A 24,904-nucleotide genomic window follows, 5' to 3' on the forward strand; every position below is an offset into this window, starting at 1 on the left:
TTTCGTCATGGTCGACGTGTTGAATTCTTAATGTTTTGCAAAGAAGACAAACTGTTAATCATTTTCCCAACAACAACTTAGTGGATCCTATTCTGCTTCTTGCAGTCATGGTGTGTGGTAATACATTCTTGTCTGAGAACCATGAGGTTAGCGGATATTGATGTTGAATGGCGATGTTGAATTTAGTGATCACTCTGCCTCACTGGAATCTAATAAAGAGTTTACTCTGTTGTTTTAAGTTTAATGCCTCAGAAGAAATTTTGCTGAAATATTCCTTGTCACTGTGTAATTTCACATGCTGTACAGGATGATGAAATGGAGGCCAGCACGCACGCCAGGCTGAATTCTACAACGTACCCTGCCCACGACGTTCCTGCTGGTTACATCACTGCTAACAAGGCGCTCAAGGTCAGGTTTGTATCAGGTGCTCTGGTACAGTGCGCAGCATGCAAACACTGTATTGGGAAGGAGACTTTTAATTGCCTCATGATTGAGATGAACCTGCTGCACTGATGACCGAACAAGTTGTATTTCTGTTTTGCTAAGATTAACCATGCTAAAGCCCCATCAGTTATAAACTGCCCCCCCAAGGTGCCTAGGGGTTGGAAGACAACGAAGAATTGTTCCCTTTTTTTATCGAGGTGGGTGGAAAACCCTGGACAATATTCTTCCAGGGAAACCACAGGATCAGATTTTGAGAGGTTTGTTACCAGTTAGCTTGGCAGTCCCAGATGCCTTCCTTGAGGACATCCCTTTGCCTCATTTCATTATAGATTGCTTCCTTTGCTTCTGCTCCATACTGCGCAAACGCCCTCGCAGGGTTATAAATGCGCTGGCATAGTGTGGGCACTAGGCAACAATTTAGTCTAGAGGGTGGGCGCGTTTTCAAAGGGCCTTGATATCCAGGGTCAACAGGCTGGATTTGAAAGTGTCGACAGTAGAAGCTTCCCAAATGAAGTGAGGGAGTTGGTTCCATTCAAGGACTGTCCGTGGAATAAGTGAGCGTCTGTAGCAGTCCTTTTTGGTGCGAAGAGGAATGAACGTGGAGTTTGGTACGAAGCCTCTAGTTAACCTGCTGAATGTTTTGGGAAGTTTGTTGACTCATTCTCTGTTGACTGGACTATTGGTGCAATGAGCACGGACGCAGGGTACTGCTACTGAACAAAGTTACAGTGTTTTTGTATGGTCTTTACCATGCTGTGTCAAATCCCCCCAAATCTACTCTTGTGTGGGAACTTAATGGGAATAATTTTTGCACCATCAAAGAGCACCAAGCCCCCATGTAAAGTACATGTTCGTAGCTGGACTCTACTTTTCTTATTCCTGGAAAAATCTTGAAAATCTGGTGAAATATGAAGGTTCAGCAAGGAATTTGGTTATTAAAGAGAAAAACATAGACCAGTAGAGGAATGATAGATGACTTTTCTGGTACAATTTTATTTTGGATATGTACATTTGCCCAGTGTTATAGTTGAGTACTTTTCGAGTACCAAGGTTCTCTGCCAATTATTGAACTGGGTAAGAGGGAGTAAAGCTGGAGTGTACAGGCATTTGATGGTAAAAGCACAAAGGTAAGATTACAAACAAAATATAAGAATTCAGACACTCCCAGGTTTGTAAAAGTTAAGTTTGAAGGAGAAAAGTGCTCGGTACTTTCATCTTGAAAACTTAAGTTTTATTAACCACTTCATGCCGGGGCATTTTTCAACGTTGATGATGCTGGGCCGGCATGACTATCATTTTTTCCGTTTTCAAAATCCTTCAAAAATTCATCATTTCATTTAACGGTTGTTTATAGCTGCACGAAGTAATCTTTAGGCACTACTCTAAGTTGACACTTGTCAACTTAGACCTTCATTGATGCCTGAGTATTTCAGCCAGGCCTGCAGCCTTGTAAAAAGAGCCCAGATCGTGCGGTGTTATGCAACTTTCTTTTGTTCACGAACCTGGCTCAGTGCACTGCTGACCTCTTTTCAATAGGGGCCAGATTAGCATGCAGCGGTGCTGTGTGGCTCATTGCTGTGGTGGTGGAGTGCTTTTGTCCCCCGTGGTAATCCGTTCGCTATAAATGCCCCAAACCCTGGTATACGGTTTCAAAACAAGGCTGGATTATCACCACTTTTGAGAGTGAAAAATGTCGGTAATGCCCAGCAGCCTGGTCTTTTGTTCGGAGTACGGTCTTTTGTTACAGGGCCCTGCTTCCTTTGTCCGAGTTCGGAGACCCCGGCCACCCATATAAACCATACGTCTCCGATTCCGGAGTCCCCGGCAGGAAGTGGTTAAACAGTGATAGTCTGAAGTCATCAGTTTACTTTGTAATCTCACCTTTGTGTATGCACCATCAAATGTCCATCTACTTCAGCTTTGATCCCTCCTAACTGGTTCAATGTTTGGCAGAGAACTTGGTACTCGGAAAGTACTCGACTGCAACAATACATTGCCAGTGAAAGAGATGTATCACTATTTGACGAAAAGCGGGTGAGCCAAATTTTGCTTATGGGTTGAAGCTCATAAGATTGACTTTTGACTGCCAAAGGTGACCTTGGAGGAGCATCACTTGACCTTAAAGATGTCTCCATTTTTCAGAAGTGCTTGACAAATGGCCTTCATTGAAGGGTTTGATGGGTATAAATTGAAATTACATGTATACGAGCAAGATTTGTGAATCTTGCAGTTATCAACCCATTTTGATTCAAATAATCAGTCAGAGCCAGCAAGTCCTCAAGATCCTACTTTGCCCTGCAACGTTGCCGTGGTCGAGAGGGTCACCCTGGCTGTCAGAAGACTAGCAGTGAATGGAACTCATTCCGCAGTCGGAAAGAAGGGAGTCAACAACTTCAAAAAGTTCCGAAAGGTGAGAGACTCACTGGACATCGCAGGTTCCTCAGAGGAAGGGTAGGAGTTTGGGGGTTGGATTGCTCACAGCTCTTGAACAAAACCTTACATATGACAGTTGTTGATGTCTGTGACGTTGGATAATGTTTTTTCACACCCAATGGACTACCAAAGGATTAAAAAACATGTGCCCTACATCAGTCATTTGAAATTTTGATCGTCCAAGTGAGCCAGTTACAGATGTATCTATTTATACTTTTCTGGAAATGAGTGAAATCATCAGAGCACATGACCAGTTGTTTCATGGTGGTCAAGCCCACACACCCAGTGTTGTCTTTGAGTCCATCACAAGTCCCTGTAAGTCCATCACAATTCCATTCCAAGTCATTCAGTCTTTAGCCAATTCACAAGCCATTCAAATGAGCTGTGACAAAAGCATTCTTTTGTCATTGTTCTCCCAGTAACTTATGGCTAGCCTTGTGAAGGGACTTGTGGCCGGACTTGTGGTGAATGGAATACGACACTACACTCCCCTATTTTCTGAATGGATTAGCCCTCTTTTGGGATGTTCACTGGCACACCTATTATGTTGAATGTTCTATGCAGTTTGCTGGGTTAGAATACATTCACACATAATGCTTCACCAATCCCAGTGCTGTGGCAGGACTAGGACTTGTAGCCTGGTTGTTTTCACGACAGGAGTACCCAACCTGATGTGAGGATCTCACCAGAGTTTGATGACTACTGCGGTTTGTGTTTTACTATTTTTGTTTCCTGAAGGCAAGCTATGCAGGCCAGCACAGCATGCCTCGCATCATCGGTGGCTCAGACTTGGGAGCATCGTGGCGTCGGACACATCCGGGAAGCGGAGGAAATGATGGAACAGGAGCGACAGGTGAGAGAGTGTAAGAATTGCATCGTGGGCAGTATTCACGGGGAAAAATGGAAGTATGTGGGACATGCTCTTCAGAAATGCTTGTGTGAGACTGGTATTAATTCTCAGAGGGTCTTCATTACTGTAGGCAGATTTTCCAGTACTTCTTGTAGTGGGGTGCTATGTTTCAAGAACCCCTCCATTGGAAGGCCATATGTGACCCAACCCGACAAATTAAGTCACAGGTTTTACCAGAACCACTCTTGACTCACCAACCTTAGCAAACTACATGTAAATTAACAAAATGAGTGAAAGAGTGGTGGTTCTGAGAAGAACCGGTGAGTGAGAACTTAAGACAAATTTTGTGGAATTCAGTTCCATTTGCCTGTTTGCCTAGCTGAAGTTTCTGATTTGTAATGCCATTTTCTGTACAAATGAATTTTTTCTCAGCTTCCTTTGTCTTTTGTTCCATAAATAGACATTACACAAACGACATAAAGAAAGGAACCTTGCCGATCAGCTGTTTGACTGGGATCCTAAGCCCAAACGGCGCCGCTAGTAACCGACATGCAACCAGTCAAGGTATGAATAACCTGAAATTTATGTCAGATTTTGTTGGAATGACATTTCCAATTTTACGGATATCAAAAGTTGAAGTACACAAGAGGTAGTGCCAAACCCAGACAAGCACACGGTTAGTTGAAAGGTTCGTGATGACTGAGTAAAAGGTTTGACCTCTGCCCTCTTCCTTAGCAACCAAGATGGCCACCACCTTTGTCCCAGCCATGCTCTGTATCATGCACCCTTGGCAAAGGGCCGTCTCATTGGTGTTTTTCCTGGAGCAGACATCATCATGTGTGAAGCGAGGATGCTCCGTCTCCGAGGCCAGGACTGAGCTCTTGGGATTTCACACTACATGGGGGAGGGGTTTGGAGGGTTGGGGGTGGCTTTAAGGCGGGACTTGATGGTTTGTCTGATTGGTGGGCTTTGGAATGGCAGAGGATGTGATAACATGGCAATGTCTGAAACCTTTCAGCCAATGAACATAAAGAATAACCAGATGGTACCTCATGCTGCTGAACCAATAGCATAAAGGAGTTCAGATCAACTTTAGTACCAGAATAGTCAATTGTATGTGATCCTGTTTTGCTGTGTAGATTCCCTGCCAGTGAAGCTCAGCTTGCCTTACCTCCAACATGGCTGCACTGCCGTCAGTGCCGAAACACCGTAACTCCAGATCACAGGAATTGCGAGTACAAACACACAATTAACCCTTGGTGACGGAGTTATGACCTAGTGGACCCCAAGGCTCACAAAGCACCAGCTAGGGATTCCGGCCCCAAAAGCAATCAGCTAGGGAGCCTCAGACCTCTCTGAAAGGGTATTGGCTCCCTACACAAACTCAAGAGGGTGCACTGTCCTGTCAAAGGTTGGTCAAAATCTTATGCAATATTGGAATATTAAAAAGAGTCAATTAAACCTCTTTCTAAAGAGGCAGAAAAAAATACAGTAATGCATTTTTAGGGTTGCTAAATTTTGTTTAATAGCGTCAGTTTTGACATTTTTGGAAAGGTTAACCGATAGTTTTCTTCAAAATTCACCTCTTTGGTGAATATTTTTGACAAGTTGGGGCAAAACAAATTGTCGGATGTTAATCTTTCAAGCTTGTTTTACTCTGATGGAAATTTGACAGGCTATTGGGTTTACTGTAGACCGTATATATATTGCTTCCAATTCAGAGCCCCAAAACATTATTTCAAGTTCACTGTATATTTTGGCACACAAAGAACATTGTATAATGCTGTTGATTCTTCTTGGGGAGTGTGGATAATTTGAGATCTCACCCTCTGTCTGGGGGAATTTTTCTACATTTTGAGAAATTGAATAGGTTGTTTTCATGAAATCCTTTCCTTCGTGATCATATTTTGTAATACATGATAGGTCAGGGTTGAGATGGACTTCCAACTGAACATTGCAGTCACTGCATTTTTGATGCAATATACAAGCAAGTTTATTACGTTTTCTACCACATCAGGCCCAGTAAGACTAGTTTTCACAAAGACAACTCAAATTTGAACGACAACACACCGCAATCGTATCCACCAACTACAGCCTCACTTTTCTGAAGCAAGATATGATGTCAAGTGAAAATGAATCAAAAATTAAACACCACCAAATACATCAAATGCACACAGATTAGCTTAAAAATTATGATGTATTTTGAAGACGGTTGTACACATTTTTAAATGCTTAGAAAAACCAACTTATTGCTTTTAGAAAGTTCTACAGTACGTAGTGAAACCCAAAACTACAAAATTAAGAGTTCTTGAACGATTGGGAGGGAGAAAACCTATTTTCCCTGGCAACAAAAGTTTGACATCATTGCACAGTATGAGATTCAAGTTAAACTGGGACAATGCTTTCCGCAATAACACTACGCATATTTGTGGAGAGAAAATGGAACAAATTCCATGGCAAACTCAACCAGCTATATACGTTTTTGTCCCACTTTAACAATTTTAACGTGTATCATAGGACATTCTATGCTGCCATTAAGTTGTCTACCCGACTATACATAAACTACAATTCATGCTCTCTTGTTACTTACAATAGTTGCCGAAATACAAAACTGAACTAAATCTTATCAGTATTTTCTTTTTATGTCACAAAAGAGGTCAATAGACTCTACCAAGCAGTGTCATCCAATGCAAGGTTACTTTTAGGACAACGTACATAAAATCGTTGTTAGCTATGGCTTTTCTCAACAGTTTCCTGTCAATTCATGGTCACCTGCGCCTTCTAATAACATTGTTTATAAAGGTCTTGCGATTCCAACTTGATTATTAACATCAGTCAGGGTTTTGTGTTTACAAAAGGCCACTTAAGTTGTGAAAGTTTCCTTGGGAAAAAAAAACTACCCGTCTATTCATTGCTCCAGCTCAGATGCCCAACAATAAATCGGGAGCCAACCCAACGAAAATGAGGCACAAGTCACCAGAGCCACTTCGGAGAAGAATCTTACACAATGCAACTCGCTCTCTAGGAAGCAGTCAAACTTTTTCACGCATCTAATGCCTATTATTATCAAGACACACAAGCTGCAAGTGATACAACAATAGCTGTAATCTCAGTGCGCTCTTTGTAATCGAAACTAAAATATTTACCCCCACAAAATGGCCTTGGGTGGGGACCTGATCACGAATTGGAGGTCAATAAACTACATCAGCTACATGGAATAACTATGCTCTTGATGGCTACCGTGCAGACACAAAACTCCATCCTTCAAGTAACCATCAAGTAACACACTGGCTATGGCACATACAGAAAGATCATAAATATACGCATTATATTCTACAAACACGGGAACATCAGTCAAGACGCTGTTTACATGGATGTCAAACACCTTACAAACATACAAGCAACAATTTTCAAAGCTTTCACATTATTTTAGGCTTACTGTTACACAGACAGTACCGCTACTGCAAACACTGACCACATTTTGCCAAAAAAAAGCCACTACATGTATGCAGTCACAATCTAAACATAATTTTTCCTATTCTATATTGCATAAATTGTAATAAAAAGTAACTAAAATGCAACTAGAGGATTGCATATAAAGTCTACAAAACTGGACGTTCACATCCAGTGCTACATTAGCATATAAAGTTTAACTATTCCTAAAACCAAAGGATTCCTCAACAATCTTGCGTGTTATTAAACTTTCTCATAATGAACAATTTTGTAGTCACTCAGTGTACCCTAATATGTACTCAAAAAAAATTAAAAAATCAGCAGCGTTGCGTAATATTGAGCCACAAGAAACGGCGCAACTTCAAAATTTAAACAGGAAACCTGAGAAATACAGAAGGCATTCATGTTAAACCTACACAATAAAACTTGCCCTAGCGAAAAATCAGTTTCAATCACTTCATGCATTTCCCCCACAGCAAAATCAACACCAGTGTTGTAGTATTTGTACTCGGTACTCATACACTACTCGAGTACTGTTTTCAGAGTACTCGTACTTGTACTTGGATGTCCAAGTACTCGTACTCTAACTACAGTTCTTGTACTCGGGCTACAAAATACTCGGAACTCGACATCCAAAAATTGTACTCGAGCATCAAAGTACTCGTACTCGCTTAACAGTACTCTATAAAAAAATCCTTTAAGTTAACTTACCACGGCCGTTAAAATAAGGTACAAAAATATCAACCCCAATGACCCGATATTCGATACGGTTCTGACAAAGAAAAAGCTTGAATGTGGGACCATTAACGTATACGACCCATTCGCCGTCTGTGCGCGTACTTAACCAATCACGTATGCAAATTATATTGAGGTACTCCAGAATGGTCCCGCGATTTACTTGGGCATTGGTAGTCTGGTTCCTGGACCCGAAAATTCTAACGACGAACCCAGCTTACAGAAAATCACAGGCATGTGAATAATTGAGTCTGGAAAATAGGTTTTGCCGCACCGTGCACGTTGTGTCAACTGCTGCAACACACGTGCAGTGACCGTGACATTGCTAGCCAGATCACTTGTTCTTGTAGCCATGTCATGTGCATTTGATGTTTCTTTTACACAGTGGCAGGTCTTAGAGTCTATAAATTAAGATAAAACTACTTTTGAATTAGAATTACTTGTACTCGTAATTAGAAGTACTTGTACTGGGAAACCAGTACTTGTACTCGGCTGGCAAAGTACTCGACCTGTCTTTGTACTCAGCAGTCAAAGTACTCGGCAGTACTTGGTACTCGGGAAAAAAGTACTCGACTACAACACTGATATTCAACACTGGTGAATTACCCGTTTCCCTAGCGGACAATAAGGCCCCCCCCCCAAAAAATAATAATAAATCTGCCTCCAGTTACATGCCCAGACCTCCCAACTCTCCTGATTTTGCCCCTAAAAGTTCTGCCAAATCGCAATTTTGACACACCTATGTATTACCGGAAACTGTTTAAGTAATCTTGCACACGTGCCGTAAAATGACCCATCCTGAAGAGTCAATGTAGTGCACGTTGCATGGGCCGCGGTAGTGCCCTCTTTTGATGCGTACCACCTGCGAGATGGACGTGATACATGGATTTAGTACTGAAATCGTTCATGGATGAAAACGCCCTCTATCGACGAGCTACATTGTTACTAGCACTGTACGTGTCATGCGGTGCCCAGTTTCACAAGGAGCCACAGCTAAGAACGTTTTGTATCCCCAAGTAAGCACTACTCTGAAATCAACCAAGATCGTGCCAAGTATGCAAGCACCACAGGGGGAATTTTTCGCTGAATTGGCGCTGAATTTTGCTGTGAATCAACACCAGGCATGCAACATGACTTTGACAAAAAAGAATTTTGTTTCTTCAGAACACTTTGTACAGTGTTTTTCAATTTTCAATGGCATGAGTGTTTAAGTGAAAAATGAGGACATCGGGCTGATCCAAGGAAAAGCTGCGTGCCTGTAGCACATTTAGGTGGTGAAAAATTATTGCGGACCATTTCAGATGATGTAAACTCTGGTGTACAATGAAATGCAAAGGGAACTCGTGAAAAAATTGAAGTTTCTTTGCAAAAATTGCAGGGTCGTTGAAAGGTGTTTTGTGAAGACAGAAAAGATATGAAGATTTGCTTTTGCTGAGAAAAATTTTCAGGGTCGTGCCGAAAAATTTTGGGTCGGTCAGGAACTGGAAGCAGAAATATTTTTTTGCACCTAACCAGCAATCACATCCTGCCTTTTGAGTACACAGGAGCTTGGCTTATAATAACAGAGGGGAGACTGGTTTACAGTATCTTTCAGATGCAGCACACACTGTTACCTTGGCAATCCTCCGTGGATGTTTCAAAGCTCATGAAATCCTGATGTTTCATGAAATCAGTCCCCTGAGTTGAATTTAAGACAGTGATTAAAAAAAAAACCTCCAAAGTTTCCACAACCAGAGATTACGAGGGTTCAAAAAAAAAAGTGTGCCAAAAGCTTCACCAAAAAAAAAACCCCAAAAAGGTTTCTTCAGGTGAAAGCACTTGCTTGTACATGTACGCACATGTTCAAGCTTTTTTTGTATCGCAAAACTGTTTCATGCTCATAACAAAAATATCACCACATAATGCTGTCTTTTAAAAATACATCCATGATAGGGGTCATCCTTTTAGCACAGATTCTGAATGCAAAGGAATGCAAATGCTCAGTGTGCTTGGACAATGCCCTTATCAGCAAATACACAATGGTGTATTTGAGATCAGTGATAGAGATCATGATAGAGGTCGCGTATCTCAATTTGCAGACTCGGACACAAATTGCTCGATCCTCCACAGTTCTCGCTTTGTACATGTAGCCAAACCCATGCGACAATAATCAGGTTGCCTCCCCTGCCTTTGAGGCGTTACTGGCACGTTACGTGAGACCGTGGGGTGGGGGGGGGTGGTGATTTTTTTTTTTTTTAGTCACGCTTGTAGCGTGTGAACTCGATGAGCATCGCCGGTGAGCGGTAGAGGAAGATGAGCTTGGCCGTCAGGTCCTCTTCAAGCGCCATCTCGCCGCACTCCCGCACCAGGAAGATGTCCAGGCAGAGCTTGACGATGCGGTCCACGTTGGGCAGCTCGTTGAACATAATCTTGGTGGCCACCCCGCTGAAAATCATACGCACAAACTTGCCGACGACAAGGACCAGGGATACGTACAGACCGATTACTCTGTGGAAAGACAGTTTGGGAGGGGGGGGGAAAGGAGAGAAATGATCAACCATCGATGAGAAATAACAGCTCCATGAAACGTTTACTCCCCAGTATTATCAAAGAGTATTGGTTTTCAACTTTTTGCTCTCTGAATCGGTCAAAAACCTATCGCAGGAAAATATGCATCAAAAGATAAGGCTGCCTGGACTTGACAAGTGTTGGACTGTGTAATCAAATGCTAGACTTGCATTCGCATATGAAAAGCCCTTTATCAAGTAATTTTGTTGGGGGGGGCGCAATACATTACCCCTGCTCATCGGGCCCATAAACATTGCTAAAGCCATCTCAGCTCCTTGTGGTGTATACAGCTCACTGCTGCCATTTCAAGTGGCAAACAGCTTATCAAATCTAACGACCCATCACTGCCCTCGCCGGTACCTTTTATGCTCCTGGCAGGAGAGGGGTAGGGTAACTTGATCAGATTTACCAACTTACGACCAGCTACTGGATTTCAAATGCCGACCCCCCATCATCAGGAATTAGGAACATTAACTACTGGGTGATATTCCCCCCATCTCGCAACCCGGTCCGTGTTTTAGGGAGGGTCTGGAAGGCCTTACCCGTAACCAGCCAGCGGTGCAAACAAATCTGATGCCACTCGGTCGTTCAGCGTGTAGATGACCATGGAACCATTACCTTGGTTGACCACCCACCACTCCCGTTCCCCGCCAACGTTGGCGATGGGGCCCGACTCCAACTTCATGGTGATGCTGGAGTAACCGTTGACTGTGGGTGCTGAAAAGTACCAAGGGTGGAGGTGCGTGTGAGAGATGCAGTTTCTGACTTTGAATTTTTTTCCCAGAACGTACAGTCCAATGACCTCACCACAGTCGTTACTTCAAGATATCCGTCTGGCATTAGCTTGACCACTTGCAGGAAGTATTATACTACGATGCGGGTGTGGTATTACTTCTACCATGTTGGTCATTCATTCACGATTTGTTCAAGATTTCTTACCACACTGTCACTTTTTCAAGACAATGAGACAATGTTGCAGAGCGATATATGCTCCAACACCTGACCATGGCCCATGACTGTTTGAGGGCAACACACAACACTCAATATCCATCCACTAGTCTGATCCTTGGAGCACGTGGAAACTCAATGGCAATCACTTGAGTGTGGGTACCAGTACAGATGTTAACTGATACTGCATAGGGAATTCCCCAGAACGTGTTTAAGCGTCCTGTGTGATATGGACACAGAAAATCCTGGCTTGTTTGATAATAATAATGATGATGATTTATAGAGCGCACAGATCCACCAAGATGCTCAAGGCGCTAGTACAAAGAAATTCATTAAATGCCTCATTTGAAGAGATGAGTCTTAAGATCCTTCTTAAACTGCAGGAGAGAAGGGGAAGATCGTAACCATGCCGGCATATTGTTCCAAAGACAAGGTACAGCACATGAAAAAGAGCGATCCCCCCATAAATGAAACGACCTGGGTTCTCTAAGAAAAGTCATATTACTGGATCGAAGTCTATGTATGGGATTGTATGGTTGTAATAAGTCATCAATATATGCTGGAGCAAGACTGTGGAGTGACTTACAGACAAATAAGAGCATCTTGTAAATGATTCTGAACTCAACAGGCAACCAGTGCAATTCTTGTAGAATCGGTTTAATGTGACAAGTCTTTCTCAAAAGAGTAATGATACGAGCAGCCGAATTTGGGATTGTTAGAATCCAAACAAAAAAACATTTCCCATATCCAAATGTAAAGTTATCACTGAAAGGACAATTCATTCTGTTGCATGTAAAGTAAGATATTTTCCTATTTTACCAACAGTATGAATATGGAACGATGTGGAACAAACAACGCTTGAAACTTGAGGGTCTAAAGACATTGTTGAATCAAAAATGACCCCAAGGTCTCTGAGACTACTGGAACATCAGTATCACCTATTGTAATATGAGGAACAGATATCTTGGCAAGTTGTGAATTAGAACCAAAGAGCCTAAATTCTGTTCTCTTGTCATTTCGCTTGAAAAAGTTATCTCTCATCTATGCTCTGACCTCAGACACACAGGTCTCCATGTTCTCAATTCCTTGGTCAGCAGAACCGTGTCAGGGCCTGAATGAGAGATACAGCTGGGTATCGTCAGCGTACATGTGAAAGTTGAGTTGGTGTTTGGAAATTATATCTCGTGTGGGGTATGTAAAGACAGTGAAGCAAAGTGGTCCCAAAACCGAACCTTGAGGCACTCCAAAATCGTGAACATCTAAGTCGGACTTACAGCTTCCAATTTGAACCAACTTGGGTCTAGATTGGAGATATGACTGACACCACTCAGGTGCTTTTCCATGTACCCCCGGGGATATCCACATCATGGTTAAATTGTCAGGAAAGGTTCTCTAGAAGCAGAACTGTCTTAGAAATGACGGCAACTTACATTCCAGCAGCTTTGTGGCTGGCTCGGCGTTACCCGTCGCTGGGACTCTCAGGTAGCTGGGATACACGCGAGGAACCATCCTGCAAAACAGAGAGACAATTACGTCTACAACAGTGGTCATGACCTCCAGAAAATGCCGACTTTGCTTATTCCAGAAAAGGGTCCTAGCAAAAACACTTGTAGCGTCCACCGTTTTTGCTTACGCTGTTGCTGTGGTGTTGGTGTTCAGTTGTGTAGCGAGCTCCTTTCTTATCATCTTGCCTGGGGGCTTGTTTGGACTCAGAGAAATCTGGTAGTAGCCGTCCACTGTAGGTGTCACTAAGGAGCTATCACTGGTTCTGGGGAAAAAAAGGGAAAAAATCAATACAGTTACAATGGATTTACTTGTCCTGTGGAACTGATATCTTGTTTAATAAACGGGTACCAAAAATTTGCTGGAAATTTGTTTCGAAATTGGACTTTGTGAAAAGCCAACCTTTTGACAGCATAGGAGTAGCGGAAATCAATGTTGGATGTTTTGGACAGCAAGGTCTCCTCAAGGCTTTTCCTGCTTGGCGGGCTGACGTCCCAAGAAGTTGTAGAAGCACCGCTGATGGTTACCTCCACGACGTCCTCCGCTCTGTAGTTCTTAAAAAATGTCACCGCATCCTACAACAGCCAATAAAGGCAATCCCCACTGTGAACCACTAAATCCAACTCACAACAGAAAATAGTGTCATATCAAATACTACTGCATACCTCTATAACTTGCTACCTTCACCATGAAAAGCTTCAAAGCTCAAATGGACCTGCTTGAATTACCCAAGGCCCAAGCCCTAGCTTCCCTTCAGAGAGGAGCCAGAGAATTTGGAGGAATGGCCCACGAATAAAGATCCAGGTATTGAATTCTGTGCAAATCGGGAAAGGACTGAAAAACTGAATGTGCTTGTTCTGACAGCGCTCCAACCACGATCAGAAGGCAACAAGGACCAAGAGAGGGCGCAATATTCCTAGTAAAGGAAGCTCCCTTGGTGGGTACTACACCTCACCGGTTCACACACACACACTTAGTTCATTTAATGCACAATATGCCAGAGGATGCACATAGGCTGTTCTCGAATCCTTTTGGGACAATTATGCAACAGAAGCCAGGCTTTAAGACAGGACTTTATGTAAGCCGTGTCTGAAAGAAGGTTTCAGAGCAATGGCTATGTCTATGAGTGCATCTCTGTTTTTTTCTGCTGGAAATCTTAACAAGTTAACCCTAATGGCCATTGATACAGTCAAGCTGACTGATTTAAAACTGCACTGCAATAGTACAAGCATGACATCAAAGTAACTATAACTTCAATGGTAGCATCATTTTGGATGCGCGGGAGCCCAAGAAAGAAATTTCAAGACTGGATAACTTAGCTGACGGTACACTAGAACAGCAGTTGAGTTGGTCTAGGTTTGAGCTCTTGTTCAGACCAATTTACATGAAACAGGAATCAGGTGCGTGTTGTTTCTTACCAGATCACCACTGAAGCGGTCAAGCAGGTCATTGTATTCTTTCTGAGTGATGGTTCTCAGAGCGGTATCCCGAGCGGTGGTTTCAAACAATGGCTAAAAGAAGAAAACATTGTGGAGGGTTGAATCAAATGAGGAGTAAGAAAATCACATCAGGACAGGAACTTGCCAGTGATAGTGACGGTGACAGTGACGATGACTTGCCATATTATACACTGATGCTGAAGTTGATCCCTGAGAGTGGATTAGGGTTAAGGAAGCTTGACTCGTCAGACAAGCAAGATCAGGAGCGAAAAAAAACAGACAATGACAGTGACAATGACATGCCCCATGGTTACTGATGGTGAAAGTGATCCCTGAAAGTCGCCTAGGGTGAGGGAGATGTCAGACAAGGGAAATCAAAAGCTGACGAAACCAAACGATGCCAGTGACAATGACTATGACTTGCTCACACCCACTGATGCTGCCATCGATCCCTCGGGGCAGGCTTGGATGAAGAAGGATCTCATGTCACCCAAGAGATATCAGGGGAAGACAAAACCAGCCAATGACAATGACAGAGGCGATGACAGTGACTTACACTATATCCACTGATGCTGATGCTGATATCAATCTCTGAGGGTGGGTTGGCGATGCTGGAGGTGTTGGACAGCGAGATCAAGAGCAGAGGGAACCAGACGATGATGATGAGAAGCAGCAACTGGATGCCACCGGCACCATACTTGACCAATTTACTCTTCAAGCGGCCACGATCAACTGGATAATTCTACAGGGAGATGGAGGAAAGAGTGTTCACGCTTTACTCGCGAGTGATCAATTTATAATGTGACGAGAGTGGAATCAAATTGTCTTGTTTTAAATTTGGAGAGTAAGCTTGAAACCTATTGATTACTACTCGAGCAACTTTTAAGTGTTAAGACTTGTTAGCTACTCCAGGGTTTTAACACATCAACTTCAAGTCCTAAGACCTTCTGCTTTATGAAAAGGAGATGTAATGTAGAAAACAACTTAAGCCGATGAGCAGCACAGAAGCAGAGGGCCAGTCTGTACACTTTGAAAGCAGATCAGCTATTAGCAATGCTCTTTTCACCATACGGACTGTATTCCAAACTTTCTTTTTTTTCTCAACCCTTGGTACGTCAAATTTGCCACCCAAAAATTCACACGGAGGTACGTGTGTGGATTTTGCAAGCTGACTTGTGCTTAAAAGATTCTTGTTTTGATATAAAATACACGAGCATGCAAATTCAGGGAAGAAGAGTTCGAGAAGTCACTCCAACCGTATACTTGTGATAAATGGTGGTGTTTAACACAGGAAACTGTCAATTGTAGGCATGAGGCGCGCACACAAGTACCAGTTTGTGTCAATCAATGCTATCAGTGACCAACTAGAACTGAATATTTAGCAGGCAGAGTTTATGGAGAAAAAAACCATGTACTTTCTCAGCGTTTCTCCAGCACTTGGTGGTGTAGACACTGGAGTAGACATCCTCTACCTCCACCCAGTGGGTGAGCGACAGGGTGGTGTTGGTGAACATCCAATCCATCAGCATCCGGATCTCCTTCAGAAATGGGATGGCTTGGTAGCTGGCTCGACCAGAGAGATAAAGAGGCTACATAAGAGTGTGTACGATAACTACCTTCATGTTTAATACAATTCTTGGGCTTTTTCTTGGATTGGTTGATTTGCCAACCTGTTGCTACCCTCACATTAGGCCCAAGTAAGATCGCATAAATGAGTATTTGACCTGAAGTTTGATTGAACATTCTATTGTATGGCAAATTTTCAGTCAGCCAATCAATCCTTGGCAGCAGTTTTTCTTGACACAACATGTAACTATCATCGCAATAACTTCCCACTTTTACCATTTTTTGGCCAGTGCAAAGCAACAATTTATCCTTCAGCAAAACTTCAGCCGCTTATGCGTTTTGTTTTCACTGCACTGCGCCACCGAATGATCCACTCCATGAGAGATCAAATGTTTTGAACGGTTGACTATTCCACATAGGCGTACCTTTCATGTCATACCAAACTGGTGAAACTGCCAAGTTTTTGCTGTAACTTCAGGTTACACGTCTCCACCATTCAGGAAAGTCTACAATTTCTAACGTGGCACGCAGGTATTCGCTACCTATATTGCTTGTATCTGATGACTTCCAGTTCTCATTACTTTTCATTTCAGAAGTGTTTTTATTTTGATCAAAGATGCACTCACCCGTAGAACAGGAACAGGTTCAGGTAGTTGTAGCGTTTACACAAGCAGTTGCCTAAGATTCGGGTTGGGTAGCCGCAACGAATCTGATAGGCCGACAGGCCAAAGTAGACGCATTTGACAAAGTACCATATCTGGGCTGGCACGTTCTCCGTGAATCGCCTGTGCAACACCAGTCAAATACACACAGGGGTGACTCACTGCACTTCAAGCTTCTTCATGAGAAAAACTCGATATCTTCAAGAGTAGCTGTAATGCGTTTTTCTTAGACACAGATTTTCTGCCACTTTCTTCTCTTCTTCAATGTATGAATACGCTTTTACACTCCTATTTGGTTAAATGCATTGGAAAAGTGCACTTTTTTTATACACTGAAAATTATCCACGCTTTCCGGGACAACTGAGGGCACTGTTGCTGTGATGTCATCCAGGGAAGACATAGTTCAGTGCACCCAGGATTTGCTTGCTGAAGACATTTCTGAGAAAGGAATTGATACCTACTCATTGCTGTGCACATAAACAATCCGCAAGGAAAGAGAAAATTTAGCCCAGAAAAATCTACCAAAAATGCAGGACTTTTTTGTGTATGAACCAATGTAACATTGACACTGCAGCTTTTCTCATGCATGCTCACTCATTAGCACGAAACCCCCCAAAGGCAGTTGGAATTCAGACAAAGAAAAACAAAAAACGTGGAGCTGCACCTGTTGTTGATCTTGGGCAGCAGGAAGAACATCCAGACGTGCACGCCGACGATGACCAGGATGAGGAAGATGAACTTGGCCACGACGGCCTTGCGCAGGTAGATGGCGCGGTCGATGACCATCAGGATGAACTGCAGCAGGAGAAAGAGGACGAAGAACAGGGGGATGGAGTTGCTGGTGATGAGCTCTGCCACGTCGCTCTGGGACTGCTCCTCCTGGAAACCAAAAAAACAAAGGAATCATGCCCACTGATTGATGCAATCCATACAGTGTTGCAGTCAAGTACTACACAAGTACTTCACAGGTGCTTCAGTAACAAAGGGATATCTCTATAAAGCTTGCTATGAAAAATTGTGGCTTTGACTGAGGTTCTGGTATCTGTGATGTACTTGTCAGTACTTGTGAAGCGCTTATTAGGGTCATAGACTACAAAACTGAATGAACACAATGTCTTAAACCATGCAACAATTCCGGTGGTATGTTCCTTTTTTTCTGTTCATCAAACCGCACTTGGTGCCAATTACAGGATGAAAGGACTATTAAGAAGACAATGAAGAGATGATCAGTTTTAGAGGTGGGAAGAAAACCCCAGATAAATATTCCAGGGAAAACCCACAGAATCAAGCAGGGACTGAAAGCCCAATCCACATGCTGACCTAGGTGGGATTCAAATGCGAGGAAAAAGCCATTACACCAACCCGATTCCCCTTTATGACAAGTGCTATCTTCCTCACCTTTCAAACCAAACGACCATGCTTGAGACCCAACTTGGTACAAGATTTAAGCACTAGTTTGTCAGTCCCCACACAACTGTAAGAATCATTTCCTCAAAATTACCTTAAATTGACTTTTAATCACTGTAATATATACACAAATCTTGGCTACATTATTTACAGAGAATATAGAACATAATAAAGATTTTTGAGAGTTGCTAGATTTTTCCATTTATAGAAAAGGAAATTTTAAAATCCCAAATTGCTTGCCCGACTCTGCTGTGACATTGACTTTGGGGAGGGGGGGAGGATCTTTGATGTCCAGTACTTACTCCAAACGAATAAGAGAAAATGGCGAAAAGGATGAAATTGAAGACATCGCAGAGGAACATGGGAACGTACACGTCGGTCACCGCCGTGTAGGTCGGGTCCAGCATATTGTGAAAGAAGCTGACAAAGGGAGTGAAGATGCTCCTGAAATATAGAAAGGACTGAAGCTGTACACGCTACACACCGGTATATGTCTGCTGTGTGAGTGATAGCTCAACACTACTTCATGAACCTGAATTCAATACAATTCTCTCATATTCTTCGGTCTATCTGGGGGACTTAGCGTATATTTCAACTGCTTTCATTCCGTGACACTGTAAGAAGTCCACGGCAACAAGCCCATCCGCCCGATAGGTCTATTGAGAATTTGATTCTCACGTCTTGTGTTTCTCCTCTTCCTCTTCGCTGCTCTCCTCGGCGTCAGTTTCCCCCTTCGCCTCGTCTCCTCCGCCCTCTGCCGTTGCTGCCTCCTCCCCAGGTGGTTCCTTGACCTCCTCGGTCGCAGTCTCAGACTTCTCTGTGATCAGAACAGGAAACGTTCATCCGACTTTGCAGGCAACATCGCCCTCAGAATCTCAGCCCAATCTCACTGGGTTAAGCCAGCAGGAAATGTGGGTCTCTGGAAGTCTCAGTTTCAGGCAGACTGTTCGGCATTTGGCACCCCCCCACCGCTGAGCCCCTTAGGCCCAAGGCCGCTGCCATCTCTGCTATATCTACTGACGTAGTGCGAGGCCATGATTCAAAGAATATGCATTTGGTTTCCACAGTAAATGGAGCGCAAAGGAAAGCTGAGATTTGGAAAAAAAAACCTGCTGCCTAGCAAATTTATGCGCAGGGCTACGTTAGGCCAAGAGAAAGTATAAGCATGTAGCGCACGAAGCCTGCTGAACATCAGTGACGGGCAAAATCCACCACTGGAGTCCAAATCTTAACGTGTTAGAAGTATTTTTCATATCCGTTCACAAGGACTTTCATAACAACTATGACAAAGGAATGCCAAGAAACCTTCAACAGTTGTTCTCATTACAAACACATGACTGGTTATAAGCTCAAGACAAAGTAAATGATCATTGCGTCAAACTACTATTGGGTTGCTTGTAAAGACCGTGGCTGACAATCCTGGCTCCTCCATCTTACCAGCTTCCTTGTCAGCTTTGCTCTTCTTCTTCTTTTTCTTCCTCTTCTTCTTGGAGTCAGCATCGTCCGCTGAGGCATCTCCGCTGGTGATGGCAAGTTGTTCCTGGCCGTCTGGATCTTCCAGGTTGGGCACCACTTGGCTCTCTTGCCAAAGGCCGTGTCTCTGTGGACATTAAGAATATGTAGAATCTGGCTCGTGAAAGGTCTGCAGCTAACCCTGGATCAAATAATTGAATGACAGACTTAAGAAAACGTGGCTAGAGAGTTTAAGGTTGTAAGACCAATCCGCTACCGATCTGGGAACGGGCTTCTTGTTACCTACCCTCAAGATAGATCGGTGGAAGAATGCGGCCAACAAGATGCAGAGATCCAGCACGGCGTAGGCATCCTTGTGGTTGATGCCTAGGATGACCGGCCACCACAGGGGATTGCTGGCGTTCAGGGTAATCTCGTCGTCAGTGTTCCATGGGTAGAAGTAGAACTGGAAGAAGTACTTCAAGATCACCACCAACTGGTGTGTCACAGCAGGGGGAAGATGAGACAAAAATGTGCTCATTCCGTTGAAAACTAGTTATCTCATTGTTCAAGATTATGACAATGTGACATCTGCATGTGGCTCTCTCAGCATTTTAAGAAACTTCTGTAGAAAGTTTCGATCAAATTTACTGCATTTTGAGAGCAAATTATGGAGCATTCTCAGACAATATAAAAACTAAAAAAAAATTGTCAATTATCATCACTGAAAAATAACTGGCATAAGAAGAGATTTCTTTGTAACACAAATTGCAACTAGACAATGGGTTATAGTCTCTCTTTTTCTATCGGTAGGGTGTGCACTTTGTCACATTTTCACGAAGTTGGGAAATGCATATGTAAATGTAGGAGTGTTTTAGCGATAACAGATCCCTTCCAAATTAGGAATAGGGGGGATGGCCATTTTCTAAGAAACAGCAGTGACATGTGGAGTTGCTGTCTCCAAACCCACCTCGGTGTAGGTAATGACGGTGATCCAGAACCGCTTGGTCGGGCGGGGCACCGACAGCATGGCCCAGGTGAAGACCAGGATGGGCAGTGGCAGCGAGAGGAGGTTGGCCGAGAGGAGCAGGTTGAGGATGATGAGGAAGTAGCAGACCAGCTGGGACTGGGAGACGACGGCATAGAGTAGGGAGAAAATGAAGCGGATCGGCCGGGGCATGGTGCGCACAAACTTCTCGCTGGAGGTCGTCTCGGCGGTGGAGGCTGTCTCCGCCTTGGCGACTGCATCTGTCTCATCACCTTGACTATGGGAGTGAAGAATATGATTGGACCGTGGTAATACACAGCATGACAAAACTAGGATGTGTACACACAGTATTAAATTCATATGGATAAGTCTATTTCCCCAAGATACAGTGAAATTGTGAATTGGTTGAAACAGCAAGTTCATTGTCCAAGAATTTTATTATCCAATTGAAATTTGGTAACCACAAGACCTGCTGAGAATTGGACAAGTTTTGAAATTTTAGAACAATCTCAAGTCATGAAACTACTGAAGGTGGCAATGTGGACAGCGCAGGAAAACAACTCAAATTTGAAAGACACGAACTTGCTAGAATGTTCAACTAAAATGCTATTTTGGCTGCTCCATTGTCAATAAGTGCAGACATCTGTTGGTTTGTTGCTTTTTCTCCCTCGCTGTATATGCAGAATCTGAACCAGATTAATCTTTGGATGTACATGTAGATGCTGAACGGTGACCAATATACATGCAACTCGCAATAAAATACATTGAATGAATTCAGCCTGGCTTAACCCCTTCATACCGGGAGCAGTCCACAGCCGTGGCTCTGTGTGAGGATTAGTGCCTACCACACATACTGTCTATTCACCACGCAGCTGCAGGTTCAATGTGGGCCTGCTGCTGGACAGAGCTTTGGATACTGGGCATACCGCAGCCCAGCAGTCATGGTCAAAAGAATCCCGGCGTGAAGGGGTTAAATGCTTTACATAACTCAATATTTATCCATTCATCAACTCATAAACTAGCATGTTGTTAATATCGAGACAGCAAAGGTACTCATAACACTACTGGATGTAGACATACAAATGATGAGAATTTTAGTAGGGAGGGTTGCTGAACATTAGCAAATCAAAAAGATTGCAAAAACGCAGTCAACGACACTTGCATGAGGACACCACAAAACAACAAGGATCGGGTATATTTCTCCAGAATTTCATAAAGAGAGCAAGTATTGATAAAAAAACATACATGCGGATTGTAACTTTGAAATGACTCATGCGACTTTCAAAGAGGAACTATTAACACTGTTCCTGTGACAACATCAAGAAGAACGGACAAGGTGCCGCGTGTCTACTACAAGCGAGCGCATCATCAACATCTGTTGTCTGGCATCATGCATACAGCACTTACCTGAAGCTCTTTCACATGCTAATGACTTTGTCACTAATGAATACTGATGTATTTGATGAATATGCACACAACGCTGATTTTCCAACCAGGCAGTGCTAAAACACTCTCACTGACTTGGTAAGGGAAGTCCATTACATTACAAAAAGCTCACTCAAAAATCTCCAAGCAATTCTGCTCACATTGAAATATTTCTCTAAAATTACTTCCCGTTTAAAAACCTTTTGCCAAAGGGTATGAACTCCAACCATACCAAGGACACCTTTATTTTTCCTCTTTCCTGGAGAAAGATCAATTTTCAATTCCAAGGCTAGCCAAAACAGTGCACAGGAACACTGATCCACTTTGTGTAAGCTAATAGACTTCCCCTGGTACCCATGCCACTGGTAACCAACCTTAGACCCTCTACATCACCAGCACCTCCGTCTGCATCCTCCACCTTGATGGAGACTCTAAAGCCACGCCCATCGTCAACAACAGCGACCACCCATCCCATCCATCACAAGGAGGGGTGTCAGAACACACAAAAGCCAGGTACAAAAATCAGGCCATGCAAGCACAGGGGAGGTAAGAATGGATGGGGTAGAGGGAGGGTGGGCGGAGCAAACGGGAGAAGCAAAGGTGTATCATAACACAGAGTTAGTCACTAGTATTTTGAACAAGATTTTAGCATCTTGGAAAGACCAAAATTGTACAGGCACTTAAAATGAGAAATTTTGGCTACTGCAGACATTCGTGTTTTGTACTAATATATCAGTTGGACTTATTTGAAAATTTGCCGTGGAAAATTTGAGATGCTTGTTGGCGACAGACAAACAAAGCCTGAGGTAGCGACTGTTTAACCCCTTCGGGCCGGGACACGTTAAGACAAGCTGTAAAAATTGAGATCCTCAGCCCGCTTTTCAGCTATTATTCTATTAGTCCCCACTTTGAAAAGAGGCAACGGGAATGTGGAAGCTTGAGTAGAGCCGCATGCCACCGAACAATCAGCCTTTTCACCGTGTAATTCAAAGAGCACGCTGGGTCACAAACCGAGAATTTGCGGTTTGGCAGGTGGCCTTCGTGGCCAACCGAGGCTGGAATTCTTGGAGTCAGCTTTCGGAAAGAAATTACCGCCGAGAAGGGGTTAACATCAATCTTGTGACATGTTTCTGTTCTCGGCGCTGGGTGCACAGTCAGCTGAAATGTTACACTGCTGTTTGTAGTTTGTAAAATCGGCGGTTAAGTTTTTTGCGCATGCAAATACATGTAAATTATAAACATCAATCGGTAGTGTTTACTCTATCATTAAAAATGAAGCAAATTACATCTAGTGCATGCACTGGCTTCCAAAAATAGTATTAGTCTTCCTGATTTGAAGCATTTCAATTTCATCAACGTTCAGCCTAATTTTCATTAGACACACCAAGAAAAGTTCTCCCAAGTTGAAATGTGTTCCCATTTCGAGAATTAAAACGAGACATTATGAAACAAATGAAATTCTCATTTAACTTCTCTTCACAATGTGCTATAGAGAAAGTTGGACAGGCGGTTAGAGTATGAAAACTGGAAAAAATCTCGCACAATTTGCAACTGCAAAGCTGACATTTTTCTCCACAGATAGATTAAAGGATGGACTACATAGCAAGCAATGAAATGCACTTGTAGAAAACTCAAAGCATTGCCATGAACTTCAACAGAGGGCTTAGTCCTGAACACAAATAGCTGCAAAAATTTAAAAAAGCCTAACGCCCTTTTGCAGTTGTTTTCAAAGAAACAGTAATTCTGAACAACCCCAGAAATCTTCATTTCTATGGAACAATATTTTTTTATTTGGTAAATGAAAGGAAATCTGTTCACACGTCAATTCACTTTCACACCTGGGGAAAATCTTTCTGACCCATGATTTTCTATCTTTCCGTTCCACAGTTTTTTTTTTTTTTTTTCTGCGGTCTAAAGCCAATGACCAGCAGCTCACCTGGCAGGCTCACGGGGCGTAACTTCCTCAATCTCTTCTCCGCCAACGTCTTCGGCTGGTTTGATGGCCTTTGCTTTCCTCTGTTGATTAATGACAGGATGCAACAAATTAAGTCCTGCTGAGGCTAGGAGTTGAGCCAATGAGCCCAGTATCTGCATTTCAAACTCCCTCACCTTTCTCGACAGAAACCCTCACATTGCTTTGGCCAGTAGCAGTGGCGAGATTTGGGATGAAGCAAATAAATGCACCAAAAAAAAGCAGCAGAGGGGATGTAACCATGACAACAGAATACTTTGACATTTCAGGGCTTTCAGTAAGCAAAGCAAGTATTTTCTGCAAAAAGGCAGGGACAAAGAGAATCTCTAAATCCGAATGATTAAGCCTCTAAAACAATTGGACGTTTTGGGTAAAAAGTTGACATCTTCAGAGAAAAACCGTCCGGATATATCACACCCCACAGCAACGACCCTTGCCACAAGCAAAACAAATACAACAGTTACTGTAGGACGAATCTGGTTTAGCATAACAAACTTCATGAGGTCAACTGTCTAAATGCACGTCAGCCTCAAAGTTCCAGCTGGGCAGCCCTCACACAATCCTTCAGTGGCAATGTTTGATAGTAGAGGCAATGCATACAGCCTGTGTGCAACCATGGTAATATTGCAGTCGTGACCCATGGTTCTGTTCGGCAAAATCATCTATAAAAACACTGTTTCTGCCCTTTAAAACACAGAATTGCCCATTCCAGACTAATGGATATTAGCAACTCAATTTTTTTCTCACCGTCACTGAGACCCTGGTACTCACCTTGAGCGCTCGCTGCCTCTTGCCCTCGGAGCTGAGCTTGTCCAGCTCCTGGGCCACATAGCGGTACTCCTCGGAGATCTCGTCAAAGAAGTGGATGCAGCCCTCCAGGCCCCGCATTAGGACGCGCCAGATGAGCTTGAGGATGTTTAGGAACTTGGTGCAGATGCCGCCTGAAAGACCGAGAGAAGACAGTTGGTTGGGATGAAAATTCTGTCCAGAATGTCATGACTTCATTAATTTGTCCTGTGAATGCTGCATGGCTAATAAAAATCAATCTTTTTTCAAGAAATCTGGGAGGGCAGTGAAGAT

General features: G+C 43.1%; 2 protein-coding genes across 10 annotated transcripts in view; one reads left to right on the forward strand and one right to left on the reverse strand.

Annotated features, from left to right (window-relative positions):
• The window catches only part of nbn (nibrin), a 28,139-nt gene extending 21,595 nt beyond the window's left edge, over nucleotides 1-6,544 (forward strand). Inside the window, 6 exon segments of the mRNA XM_087138141.1 lie at nucleotides 307-408; nucleotides 2,705-2,854; nucleotides 3,616-3,669; nucleotides 3,671-3,730; nucleotides 4,188-4,291; nucleotides 4,867-6,544. Of these exon segments, the coding sequence (XP_086994267.1) occupies nucleotides 307-408; nucleotides 2,705-2,854; nucleotides 3,616-3,669; nucleotides 3,671-3,730; nucleotides 4,188-4,268 (447 nt within the window). The 3' untranslated portion in view covers nucleotides 4,269-4,291; nucleotides 4,867-6,544.
• Nucleotides 5,696-24,904, reverse strand: part of LOC110973658 (piezo-type mechanosensitive ion channel component 2-like) — a 58,280-nt gene continuing 39,071 nt past the window's right edge. For 8 of the 9 annotated variants that reach the window (XM_087138140.1, XM_087138138.1, XM_087138137.1 and 5 more), the window contains 18 exons: nucleotides 24,596-24,765; nucleotides 23,789-23,868; nucleotides 22,227-22,283; nucleotides 20,410-20,704; nucleotides 19,747-19,935; nucleotides 19,425-19,587; nucleotides 18,666-18,804; nucleotides 18,290-18,431; nucleotides 17,245-17,459; nucleotides 16,545-16,703; nucleotides 15,768-15,915; nucleotides 14,909-15,094; nucleotides 14,332-14,424; nucleotides 13,316-13,488; nucleotides 13,044-13,178; nucleotides 12,841-12,920; nucleotides 11,005-11,179; nucleotides 5,696-10,402 (listed from right to left, as the gene is read on the reverse strand). In XM_087138140.1, coding sequence (XP_086994266.1) covers nucleotides 10,150-10,402; nucleotides 11,005-11,179; nucleotides 12,841-12,920; nucleotides 13,044-13,178; nucleotides 13,316-13,488; nucleotides 14,332-14,424; nucleotides 14,909-15,094; nucleotides 15,768-15,915; nucleotides 16,545-16,703; nucleotides 17,245-17,459; nucleotides 18,290-18,431; nucleotides 18,666-18,804; nucleotides 19,425-19,587; nucleotides 19,747-19,935; nucleotides 20,410-20,704; nucleotides 22,227-22,283; nucleotides 23,789-23,868; nucleotides 24,596-24,765 — 2,852 coding nt within the window. In that variant the 3' untranslated portion in view covers nucleotides 5,696-10,149. The remainder of the gene's footprint in view (nucleotides 10,403-11,004; nucleotides 11,180-12,840; nucleotides 12,921-13,043; nucleotides 13,179-13,315; nucleotides 13,489-14,331; nucleotides 14,425-14,908; nucleotides 15,095-15,767; nucleotides 15,916-16,544; nucleotides 16,704-17,244; nucleotides 17,460-18,289; nucleotides 18,432-18,665; nucleotides 18,805-19,424; nucleotides 19,588-19,746; nucleotides 19,936-20,409; nucleotides 20,705-22,226; nucleotides 22,284-23,788; nucleotides 23,869-24,595; nucleotides 24,766-24,904) is intronic. The other variant, XM_087138136.1, reaches the window with a different exon arrangement.

The sequence above is a fragment of the Acanthaster planci genome, linkage group LG06 (assembly GCF_054643075.1).
Source record: "Acanthaster planci isolate LZ-2023a linkage group LG06, COTS_SCS, whole genome shotgun sequence".
NCBI classification, from domain to species: domain Eukaryota; kingdom Metazoa; phylum Echinodermata; class Asteroidea; order Valvatida; family Acanthasteridae; genus Acanthaster; species Acanthaster planci.